This window comes from Cervus elaphus, chromosome X (genome assembly GCF_910594005.1).
Source record: "Cervus elaphus chromosome X, mCerEla1.1, whole genome shotgun sequence".
Classification (NCBI taxonomy): Eukaryota; Metazoa; Chordata; class Mammalia; order Artiodactyla; family Cervidae; genus Cervus; species Cervus elaphus.
Window position 1 is genome coordinate 41901138 of NC_057848.1, and position 12870 is coordinate 41914007.

The 12870-nt window shown below is 39.2% G+C and overlaps 1 protein-coding gene across 1 annotated transcript in view; it reads left to right on the top strand.

Annotated features, from left to right (window-relative positions):
• Positions 1 to 11507, top strand: part of IL13RA1 (interleukin 13 receptor subunit alpha 1) — a 67916-nt gene extending 56409 nt beyond the window's left edge. The window contains exon 11 of the mRNA XM_043896062.1: positions 9039 to 11507. Within this exon, the coding sequence (XP_043751997.1) occupies positions 9039 to 9131 (93 nt within the window). The 3' untranslated portion in view covers positions 9132 to 11507. The remainder of the gene's footprint in view (positions 1 to 9038) is intronic.
• The last annotated feature ends 1363 nt before the right edge of the window (positions 11508 to 12870 follow it).

Genomic DNA, 12870 nt, shown 5'->3' on the forward strand with positions numbered 1-12870 from the left:
TTGTAGTATAATCTAAAGTCAGGAAGGTTGATTCTTCCAGTTCCATTCCTCTTTCTCAAGACTGCTTTGGCTATTTGCGGTCTTTTGTGCTTCCATATGAATTGTGAAATTTTTTGTTCTAGTTCTGTGAAAAATGTCATTGATAACTTGATAGGGATCGCATTGAATCTGTAGTTTGCATTTGGTAGTATAGTCATTTTCACAATATTGATTCTTCCTGCCCAGGAACATGGATTATGTTTTTGTTGTCTCCATCTGTTTTTGTCATCTTTGATTTCTTTCATTAGTGTCTTATAATTTTTTGTATACAATTCTTTTGTCTCCTTAGGTGAGTTTATTCCTAGATATTTTATTCTTTTTGTTGCAATGGTGAATGGGATTGATTCCTTAATTTCTCTTTTGGATTATTCATTGTTAGTATATAGAAATGCAAGTGATTTCTATGTATTGATTTTGTATCCTGAAACTTTGCTAAATTCACTGATTAGCTATTGTAATTTCCTGATACTATCTTTAGGATTTTCTATTTACAGTATCATGTCATCTGCAAACAATGAGAACTTTACTTCTTTCTCGATCTGGATTCCTTTTATTTCTTTTTCTTCTCTGATTGCTATAGCTAGGACTTACAGAACTATGTTGAATAATAATGGTGAAAGTGGACACTCTTGTCTTGTTCCTGATCATAGGGGGAATGCTTTCAGTTTTTCACCATTGAGAATAATGTTTGCTGTAGGCTTATCATATATGGCCTTTATTATGTTGAGGTAGGTTCCTTCTATGCCCATTTTTTTGAAGAGTTTTAATCACAAATGGGTGCTGAATTTTGTCAAAGGCTTTTTCTGCATCTGTTGAGATGATCATATGGTTTTTATCTTTCAATTTGTTAATATGGTGTATCACATTGATTTGCAAATATTGAAGAATCCTTGAATTCCTGGAATAAACCCAACTTGATCATGGTGTATGAGCTTTTTGATGTGTTGCTGAATTCTATTTGCTAAAATTTTGTTGAGGATTTTTGCATCTATGTTCATGAGTATTATTGACCTGTAGTTTTGTTTGTTGGTGTTGTCTTTGTCTAGTTTTGGTATCAGGGTGATGGTAGCCTCATAGAATGAGTTTGGAAGTGTTCCTTCCTCTACAGTTTTTTGAAAGAGTTTAAGAAGGATAGGCACTAGCTCTTCTCTAAATGTTTGATAGAGTTCTCCTGTGAAGCCTTCAGGTCCTGGGCTTTTGTTTTCTAGGAGATTTTTTTATCACACTTTCAATTTCAGTGCTCGTAGTTGGGTTGTTCATAATTTCTATTTCTTCCTGGTTTAGTCTTGGAAGATTGAACTTTTCTAAGAATCTGTCCATTTCTTCCAGGCTATCCATTTTATTGCCATATAGTTGTTCATAATAGCCTCTTACAATTCTTTGTATTTCTGCATTGTCTGTTGTAACCTCTCCTTTTTCGTTTCTAATTTTGTCGACTTGATGCTTTTCTCTTTTTTCTTGATGAGTCTGGCTAAAGCGTTGTTAATTTTGTGTATCTTCTTAAAGAACCAGCTTTTCATTTTATTAATCTTTACTATTTTTTCTTTCATTTCTTTTTCATTTATTTCTGCTGATATCTTTATGATTTCTTTCCTTCTACTAATTTTGGTTGCTTTTGTTCTTCTTTTTCCAGTTGTTTTAGGTGTAAAGTTAGGTTGTCTATTCAATGTTTTTCTTGTTTATTGAGGTAGGATTGTATTGCTATAAACTTCCCTCTTAGAACTGCTTTTGCTGCATCCCATAGGTTTTGAGTTGTGTTTTCATTGTCATTTGTTTCTAGAAACTTTTTGATTTCCCTTTTGATTTCTTCAGTAACCTGTTGGTTATTTAGAAACGTGCTGTTTAATCTCCATGTGTTTGTGTTTCTTACAGTTTTTTTCTTATAAAAAAAACCTCATCTCATCTCATAGCATTGTGGTCAGAAAAGATGCTTGATACAATTTCAATTTTCTTAAATTTACTGAGGTTTCATTTGTGACCCAAGATGTGGTCTATCCTGGAGAATGTTTCATGTGCATTTGAGAAGATTGTGTACTCTTCTGTATTTGGCTGGGATGTCCTGAAGATATCAATGAGATCCATCTCATCAAATGAATCATTTAAGACTTGTGTTTTGTTACTAATTTTCTGTTTTGATGATCTGTTCATTGGTGTGAGTGGGGTGTTAAAGTCTCCTACAATTATTGTGTTACTGTTAATTTCTCCTTTTATGTATGTTAGTGCTTGTCTTATGTATTGAGGTGCTCTTATGTTGGGTGCATAGATATTTACAATTGTTATGTCTTCCTGTTGGATTGATCCCTTGATCATTGTGTAGTGTCCTTCTTTATCTCTTGTAATATTCTTTATTTGAAAGTCTACTTTTTCTGATATGAGGATTGCTACTCCAGCTTTCTTTTGCTTTCCATTTGCATGGAATATATTTTTCCATCTCACTTTCAGTCTATATGTGTCTTAGGTCTGAAGTGGGTTTCTTGTAGACAGCATATACATGGGTCTTGTTTTTGTATCCGTTCAGCCAGTCTGTGTCTTTTGGTTGGAGCATTTAATCTGTTTCCACTTAAAGTAATTATTGATATGTATGTTCCTAATGCCATTGTCTTAATTGTTTGGGGTTTGTTTTTGTAGATCTTTTTCTTCTTTTATATTTCCTGACTATGTAAGTCCCTTTAACATTTGTTGTAAAGCTGGTTTGGTGGTACTGAATTCTCTTAACTTTTGCTTGTTTGAAAAGTTTTTGATTTCTCCATCAGTTTTGAAAGAGATCCTTGCCAGGTAGAGTAATCTTGGTTGTAGATTTTTCCATTTCAGTACTTTAAATATATCCTGCCATTCCCTTCTGGCCTGCAGTTTCTGCTGAAAGATCAACTGTTAAATGTATGGGGTTTCCCTTGTGTGTTACTTGTTACTTCTCCCTTGCTGCTTTTAATATTGTTTCTTTGTGTTCAATCTTTGTTAGTTTGATTAGTATATGTCTTGGCCTGTTTCTCCTTGGGTTTATCCTATATGGAACTCTTTGTGCCTCTTGGACTTGAGTGACTATTTCCTTTCCCATGTTGAGGAAATTTTCAACTATAATCTCTTCAAAACTTTTCTCATACCCTTTCTTTTTCTCTTTGTCTTCTGGGACCCCTATAATTTGAATGTTGGTGTGTTTGATATTGTCCCAGAGGACTCTGAGACTATCCTCAATTCTTTTTACTTTATTCTGCTCTTCAGCAGTTATTTCCACCATTTTATCTTCCAGATCACTGATTCATTCTTCTGCTTCAGATATTCTGCTATTGATTCCTTCTGGAGTATTTTTAATTTCAGTAATTGTGTTGTTTGTCTCTGCACATTTATTCTTTAATTCTCCTAGGTCTTTGTTAATTGATTCTTGCATTTTCTCCATTTTGTTTTCAAGGTTTTTGATCATCTTTGCTATCATTATTCTGAATTCTTTTTCAGGTCGTTTGCCTATTTCCTCTTCATTTATTTGGACTTATGTGTTTCTAGTTTGTTCCTTCACTTGTGTAGTATTTCTCTGCCTTTTCATTATTTTTTTTGTAAGTTATTGTGTTTAAAGTTTCCTTTTCCCAGGCTTCAAGGTTGAATTCTTTCTTCCTTTTGGTTTCTGCCCTCCTAAGTTTGGTCCAGTGGTTTGTGTGAGCTTTGTATAGGGTGCGTTTTATGCTGAGCTTTTGTGTGTTTCTTTGTTTTTCCTCTGATGGGCAAGGCTGAGTGAGGTGGTAATCCTGTCTGCTAATGATTGGGTTTGTATTTTTGTTTTGTTTGTTATTTAGATGAGGCGTCCTTCACAGGGTGCTACTGGTGGTTGGGTGATGCCGGGTCTTGAATTCAAGTGGTTTCCTTTGTGTGAGTTCTCAGTATTTGATACTCCCTAGGGTTAGTTCTCTGGTAGTCTAGGGTCTTGGAGTCAGTGCTCCCAAAGGCTCAGGGCTTGATCTCTGGTCAGGAGTGAAGATTCCACAAGTGGTTTGTTATGGCATTAAGTGAGATTAAAACAAATATCCAAAAACAAGAAACCAAAGATGAACCCCAGACAAATGGCAGTTACAAAATCAGGCAAATAATAATTAAAATAATGGAATATACATATATACCCATGAGCAAAGTCAAAAAAGTCCAACAAAAATAAAGTACAGTAGATTGACCCAGGGAACAATGGAAATCAAAAGTTATATTTACCAGTTAAGAAAAAAACTAACTAAAGCACAAACTGGAAAACAAAACTAATTCAAGGTGCCAAGTGGGGAATAAAGCCGTGAAAACAAAGCTAACCTATATGTTGAGGGGAAAGGAAAGAAAGAATAAATATGCAAAGTTAAATAGAGATAGATGAAGAAGATTCATATACATTAAAGATTAACTGCAAGGGGAAAAGAACAGTAGGAAAGGCAAACAAAGGAATAAATGTAGAAAAATAATGATAGGTTTAAAAAATTAAAATTAAAAGAAGAGAAAAGGGAAAACTCCACAGAGTTGCAAAAGCACAACATACAGGCAGAGGTTTATAATAACAATAAAAAAATGTTACTGAGGAAAAAAAAGAAAAAACTCAAAAGCTTAACTAGATTTTATAGTGCCAATAAATTGTGCAACTACAACAGAGGGTGGAAAAAAGGGGGAAAAAGGAAAGAAAAAGTCCGCAAGAATCTACAGAACAAGTCAAAACCTAAGAATAATAAATATTTTTCTTGAGTCACTGCTGTCAGAGTCCTTTCCCTCTCTGGGAGTCAAAGTCCACCTCACCTCCCTAGGATGTAGTCCAACACTGTGCTGATCTCTGGACCTGCTGTGGGGGCAGCTCATATTCTAATCTGGTCCAATTGCTATGTGTTCTTGCCTCCAATGTCCTCAGCTATCAGAACTAGTGCATTTTCTTTTGTGGGAGCTCTCATGACCTTTTATATATTCCATATACACAGAGTCTGCCTAGTTGATTGTGTGGATTTAATCTGCAGCTTGTACAGCTGGTGGGAAGGTTTTGGGTCTTCTTCCTTAGTCACACTGCCCCTGGGTTTCAATTGTGGTTTTATTTCCACCTCTGCATGTGGGTATTTCCATTGGGATTCCTTTGAGATTTGCTCCTGAGGCTGCCCTGGAGGGCTTGGGTTTGCCCCTGTGAGGGCCAGGTGTGGAGATGGTGCAGCTGCTTGGGTTGCAGGGGTTCTGGCAGTACCAGGTCCTCAGGGGAGTTGGCAGCTTGGGCAGCAGGAAATATAGTGCTCTAGAAGGGTATGGCAACCAGTATTGGCCAATACGCTCCGGTATTCTTGCCTGGAGAACCCCACTCCCTGACAGAGAAGCCTGGCAGGCCACAATCTATAGGGTTGCAAAGAGTCAGACACTATCGAAGTGACCCTGCATGCGTAGATGCAAGAATTTTTTGCCTGTGGCAGCTCTGCCCCAGTGAGAGTTGAGCATGAAGGTGGCGCAGCTGCTTGGCCTGCAGAGACCCTGGTGGCACCAAGTGTGCAGGGACACGGACTGCCTCTGCCACAGGAGTTGTGGCCCTATCAGAGTCTTTTATCAAGCCCCTTGTAGCTGGTGATCAGAAGGCCTCTTTGGCCAGTCTTTCTCCATAACTCTGCCTACTCAGGCACTTAGAGGGCTCCCTTGCCTGGGGTCCTTCTCTGTTGTTCGGTGTATCAGGTACATGGAGGGGCCCCCCTGGCTGGGGTCTTATTCTGTAGATCTGTGCATCAGACACTTAAAGGAGCACCCTGGGTGGGGTCCTGTTCTGTAGTTGAGTGCAGTCAGGGGTTTGATAGGCCAGACTCTCTATTGTTCAGCTGCCAGTGCTGGCATGTGGGGAGAGAGAGTCTATGGTGATGGCTCCACCCCCTGCATGTGACTCAGCAGTATTGCCTTGCTTCCATGGCTGCCTGGCTTTCCTCCACAGGCATTTCCCACCACAGTCTCCTCCCTCAGGTCCCCTCAGTTGGTCTCGCCCCAGTCAACAGAAGCCCTTGCCCTGGGATTGCTCCACAATTCCTAAACTTAAGCGCCCAGCCTCTGTACCTTCCAGGAGACCTGCGTCCCTGTCTGGTGTATGTATGGCTGCAGCAAGGACTGTCTGATTCCATTTCTCATTCCATTTAGGCTGCCACAGATCAGCTGTTTCACTCTCAGCCTTAAATGTTTCTCCTCTGACTCAGATGATTGCCCCAATGTGGGGATCGGACCCCTGCTTCAGTTCCCCCACCCGCCGAGGGCAGGTCCAGTCCTACTAACACTCCTGTTTTTCCCCCTAGTTCCTTCATCCTACCGAGTTTTACATGGTTCTATATATTCTTTTCCTCTGGTCAGGTACTCCTGTCTGCTTTCCACTGGTGTTCTGCATGCACTTCTGTGTCTGCAGATGTATTCCTGATGTATCTGTGGAGAGAGTTGTACTCCATGTCCACCTACTCCTCCACCATCTTATTCTCCCTCTTCCTTTATTTGTTATATGTAGAAAGCTCTTTCCTACTACAGATTTATATAATTGCTCCTTAATACATTTTTCCAGGACTTACTTGATTTTGTTTTTCAGATACAGGTCTTTAATCCATAGAGCGTTTATCCATATAGGCTGTGAGGTAGGGTTTAACTTTGTTTTTCAAATGTTTAGCCAGTTGTCTTAGTGCCATTTATTGGATAAACCATTACTTTAAGGTTATATGTTTTTAGATTTTTATTAGGTATCTGTGCGTTTTTTTTTTTAATTTATTTATTTATTTTTTCAGTGGGTTTTGTCATACATTGACATGAATCAGCAATAGATTTACACGTATTCCCCATCCCGATCCCACCTCCCCCCTCCCCCTCCACCCGATTCCTCTGGGTCTTCCCAGTGCACCAGGCCCGAGCACTTGTCTCATGCATCCCACCTGGGCTGGTGACCTGTTTCACCATAGATAATATACATGCTGTTCTTTCTAAACATCCCACCCTCACCTTCTCCCACAGAGTTCAAAAGTCTGTTCTGTACTTCTGTGTCTCTTTTTCTGTTTTTTTTAATTTAGTGTGTTAAGATTTTACTTTTAAGTGTACAGTTATAAGAGTTTTAGCAAATGTATGCAATTTTGTAGCTACCACTCCAATCAAGATATAGAAAACTTCATCATCCCTCCAAGTTCCCTCATACTCTTTTACAGTACACCCCCTTCCCTGATCCTGTACCCTTGCAACCACTGATCTGTTTTCTATCCGTAAGATTTTGCCTTTTCCTGAATATTATATAAATGGAATGGTGAAAGTGTTAGTCACTCAGTTGTGTCTGACTCTTTGTGGCCACATGGACTGTAGCCTGCCAGGCTCCTCTGTCCATGGGGTTTTCCAGGCAAGAAAACTGGAGTGGGTTGCCATTTCCTTCTCCAGGGGATCTTCCCAACCCAGGGATCAAACCTAGGTCTCCTGCATTGGCAGGCAGATTCTTTACCATTTGAGCCACCAGGGAAGCCCAAAATAATCACGCAACCCACAGATTTTTGAGTCTGGCTTCTTTCACTTAGCATGATGTTGCTGTGTTGTTGTGTGCCATTGCTTTTATTTTTATTTAACCATTTACTTGTTCAAGGACATCATGACTATTCCTGATTTTTGGCTTTTATGAATAAAGCTGCTATAAACATTCATATAGAGGTCTTTGTGTGGACATATTTTCATTTCTCTTTTGTCAGTACCTGGGAGTGAGATTTCTGGGTCATTCAGTAAGTGTATATTTTGTTTTATAAGAAACTGTCAGACTGTTTTCCATAGTGATTGTGCTATTTTACATTGCCACCAGCAATATATAAAAAGTCCAGATACTCTGCATCCTTATCAGCACTTGGAATTGTCAGTATTTTTTATTGTAGCCTTTCTACTAGGAGTATCACAGTTAAATATTTAGAATAATTTGGATATTTTAAGCAGTGTTTCCCAACTCATCCCTCTATATGTGCTCTAAGACTGGATGCTCCTGACTTGCTGGGTCCATCTCCAGTTGCACAACAGGAGGCAGCTGAATCATCATTGTCATTTGTTTTTAGCTTTTCTTCTTTCCATTTACTTCTCTAGTCTTACAGAACTAGAAAACAGCAGAGCAGAAAGGAGCTTAGAAATAATCTAGTGCAGGGATTGACACACTTTTTCTGTAAAGAACAAGATAGTAAATAGTTTTGGTTTCACAAGTCATTGGGTCTATTACAGCAACTCAGCTCTGCTGTTGTAGCATGAAAACAGCCATAGATGATACAGAAACAAATAGACATGGCTGTGTTCTAATAAAACTTCATTTACAAAAACAAGCAGCCTGCTAGATTTGGCCCTTAGAACATAGTTTGCTGTCACCTGGTGTAGTCTAACAACTGTGTTTTACAGATGAGGGGGCTGAGCTCACATTTCACCCTTTCCTCTGACTTGGAAGGAAGGAAGGCAAGGACTAGGATATTGGCTTTCACCATAAGAGACACACTTAACTTGAGTTCAAGATGTGCTTACTTTGTATGCACAATTCCCTGTTCTTGCAAATGATGTTCCATGAAGTTGTTAATGCAAGGTCTTTCAAAACTTTTAACTGCACTGTCTTCTAGGATATTTTGTATATTGCCCTAAACCTTGATGCCTTTCTGAGCCTCCGACAACTCTGGAGCAATGGTCAAATTTGAGCAGTAAAAAAATAAAGATAGAAACAGTTGAAGTAAGAAAAACATGTCACTCTTTCATTCTTCTACAGATTACTTTGTTTCCAGTTTTGGAGATGTCCACATAAGTTTACCTTTTGAGATAGTTATTAAACATCCTGTAACAATCCCATGCTTTTTTCTTGATCAATTCGTTCAGTTGGCCAAACAGATGAAGAAGATTCTTGGGTCAAAACAACAACAACAAAAAAAAACCTGAAACAAACAGGAAAATATACACTCAGGGTTCCATGCACACAAATCTAAAAATAGGCACTTACTGTGGGTACTCAGGAAAAGAACACTGTTTAGAAAATTCATTATGTGTTTTTTCTTCCCTTCTAGCACTGGAAGAAGTATGACATCTATGAGAAACAAACCAAAGAAGAAACTGACTCTGTAGTGCTGATAGAAAGCCTGAAGAGAGCCTCTCAGTGATGGGGATAATTTATTTTAACCTTCAATGTGACCTTGTGAAGATTCGTTCCGTTCTCCATTTATTATCTGGGAACTTGTTAAAGGAAAACTGAGACTACTGGACCATTTTAAAACAGGCAGCTCATAAGAGCCACAGGTCTTTCTGTTGAGTCATGCACCGAAAAACTAAAAATAATAGGCCCTTTGGAAAAAAGAACGGAGTCATTTTTGTTGAATTATAAAAGCAGACATCTTTTGCGAAGGCTTCACACTAGGGGGCAAAAGCTAGAAAGTGATGATGGCAGTTGAGTTAATCTTATCAAGAGTTGTGACAACTTCCTGAGGGATCTATGCCTGCTTTGAATTCTTTTTCTCAGATAATACCAACACATACTATTTGTAGGAGAACTCATTTTGGGTGTAAATGCTGAAGTCAAACTTGAGTCATAGAGAACATCTAACAAAACAGAATTGATAGAATCTGTTATCTATTGTTTGGGATCCCATTGAGTTGGGGCTACGGCTATTAAAACTCTTTAATAGTCTGGAATCTTCATCCCCTCCAGCAGCATTTTCCTCTGCTTTGAAAGGCCCAGGCATCCATGTCGGCCAGCTGTGACTATAGAAAAAGCAGAGGCAGCTTCTTTACTGAGAACTTTTGAAGCCATTGCAGGCTTTTAATGGCAGTGGAGGCAGAACAACTTATTGGATATTAGAGTTTGAAGGACACAATCTCTAATGATGAATTTCTTCTTCACCACTGCTATTCAGATCAAGTATTTAGCACATGTCCAGATTGTATTGGGCCTCCAGCTGTGAAGTGCTGACTCCCTCAAAGAATTAACAGTCTAGTTGGGGCTCAATCAGTTTTTTCTCCCCACCCGTCATTTTTCAGATGTTTCAGCTCCCCACTCCCCACCCTGATTTCCCCTTTTGCATTCTCCCTCATCTCCCTCTGTGTATTCTTTCACCTCTCATTAGCAATTAGAATATAAATCTGTTCACAGCACCTAGAGGAGCAGGGAGTAATTTGCATCTCAGGAAAAGTGTGAGTAGATTGACAAACAATGACTAATTCTCGCATATTTTGTAACTTCTGTGTGAGTCTGCATTTATTTGAAGGTTTTCAGCATTTACTGTTTATGCATTTTCTACACAGAAAAGTATTCTCTTCACTTAGAACTTTGATATTTGCTTGAGAAAAAAAGAATAGTTGTATCTTTCTCTTTTCCCTTACTCTCCCAAATGGTTATTAGCAGGCTTCGTTTCTAATACTGATAGCCAGCCATCCCAGGCTCCAACGTTAGTCCTTTGTGGGGTTTTTTTTTTTTTTTTGCCTATGTTAGGGCTCCATCCTCACCCATCCCCACAACATATTCATATGTGTATATATATATTCCCTCTATTTCTACTTCCTCTATATTCAGAGTATGGAAATGAGAAGTCCCCTTCCTCACATAGACTCAGATTACTGGTAGGAACTTGAGAACTCTATGTCACAAGTTCTCCAAACATTCATTCATTCATATTAATAAGATAGTGCTAGTTCCAATTCCTGCTCTTAGAGGGAAGGGAGATAAGACATCCCTACTCTTTACAGGTTTGGGCGAAAGTGGCAATGTCCTTGCACCACAGTGGAGGAGGAAATTGGGGCTCATGGCAATGGCTGATGTCAAGATGTTTCCTCCCTGCACTTCTATATTTGAGGTCAGGTTGAGGCTGGAAGACAGGCATGGATGTTCCATTCTGCCCTACTGTTCTCCAGAAAGAATATTTGGTTTTCCTGTGTAGGGAGGGGATCATTATTTCCTAGCCAGATCTTATACTTCCAGAAAATACAACACCTAAATGCCTCACCCAAAGCCATTTTTCCTGTCATCCTACTTAGATGGCAGTGGTGGGGGTTGCTCTAATATTCTGATGATCTAAGGAACTACTGATGCCAGACAGTCCTGCAGCCTGAGAGTGGGAAAATTGTGTTTTGTTTCCATCTTGCTCTTTTGGTAGCAAAATAGTTGGGGGGGGGGAAATGGGGCGGTGAATTATGGGAGTGCCTATGGCTGTTTTATAATTCCTGGTAAGTGATCCCCAGGTCTTGAGAGCAATTGGATACTTTAATACATCAGCTTAATTCCCACTACCTATAGGAAATTAGTAGGTTTGTGTACTATTTGATGTCTAACATATATGTTTTTTTTTCTCCACATAGCTAAGTAAACCCACTGTAAGAATGGTCATTCTTATTCTTTCATTCAGATAAGTCTTTTCCTCATCTGGCACAGAAGGGATACATGAAACTATGTTAACATTTTTGGTAATGCCTTCAACTGGGGATCATTTTGTTTAACTTCTTGCAGAAAAGCTTGAGTAAAATAAATATTGTTTTTTTGTATGTCACCCAAATGTTTTCCTTTTGTCTTATTTCAAAGAAAGTGTTATGAGGAGTAGGTGGCAGAAAAAATTGGAGTTAAAAGAATGTAAGTTGGGAAAAAATTCCAAGACTGCTAATTTATCTTACAACCATTTATCATGAGCTTCTCTGCTGTTCTTGGCATGCCTGGGTTTTCTGATAAAGGTGTGCATGTGGTTTAATATTAGCACAGCCTTTGCAAACAGTACCTAAAGGGACATAAGTATTTGATAAATCATGGTTCTAACAAGGGAAATGGGGAACTGGTCCTTTCTGATTTTAAGCTTCCAATAGAGTGCAGTGTGGGCTTCCCTGGTAGCTCAGCTGGTAAAGAATCTGCCTGCAATGCAGGAGACCCTGGTTCGATTCCTGTGTCAGGAAGTTCCCCTGGAGAATGGATAGGCTACCCACTCCAGTATTCTCAGACCTCCCTGGTGGCTTAGACATTAAAGAATCTGCCTGCAATGTGGGAGACCTGGGTTTGATTCCTGGGTTGGGAAGATCCCCTGGAGGAGGGCATGGCAACCCACTCCGGTCTTCTTGCCTGGAGAATCCCCGTGGACAGAGGAGCCTGGCAGGTTACAGTCCATGGGGTCACAAAGCATCAGACACGACTGAGTGACTAAGCACAGCACAGAGTGCAGTGTACTTCAGGAGACTGTCATGGTATATACATGATGAGGGACCTCTAGTTATGAATGAATCACATAAGCAAGTTAGATGTGAGACTAAGAAAATCCATTTTCAAAAGTTTCCCTTTTAAGAGGTAGTAATATATTTCCATGTTTTCTGTAACTACAGCAAAATGGTTTGAATGTCATGGAGAGTTTCTCATTTGTATTATGTTCTAGGAGTGGGTCTTTAACCTGACATTTGTCACTTACCCTGCAACTTTCCAGGATCCAAGACCTAGGGTATGGATAGGAAGTGCTGGTCTTGGTCAGGTTACTTCTGTAATTATTTAAAATGATACAGGAAGATTCTGGAAATCCATCTCCAGGTAAGTATAGTTTTGATTAAGAAACTGCCTTTTGATTCTCAACACATCAACACTATTAGGACAGAAAACATTTAACTGGGGACACTTGAGGTTATATATCTGTATGAGATCTATAGAAAACAAATTCCTGTAGCTACAAATGTGTTCACCTCATCTCAGGGCAGAGGAGCCAGAATGATCTAAACCCATTTGCTTTCCAGGATAATTTATCATTTTGTCATTTCCATGCAGTCCTGCTCTTTTACAAGCACAACTTTGTGCTCACATGAGTAGTGTTTCATGCTACTAGAATATTAATAGTTTTAGAAGAAAGTAATACTTTGGCCACCTGATGCAAAGAGCCAACTCAT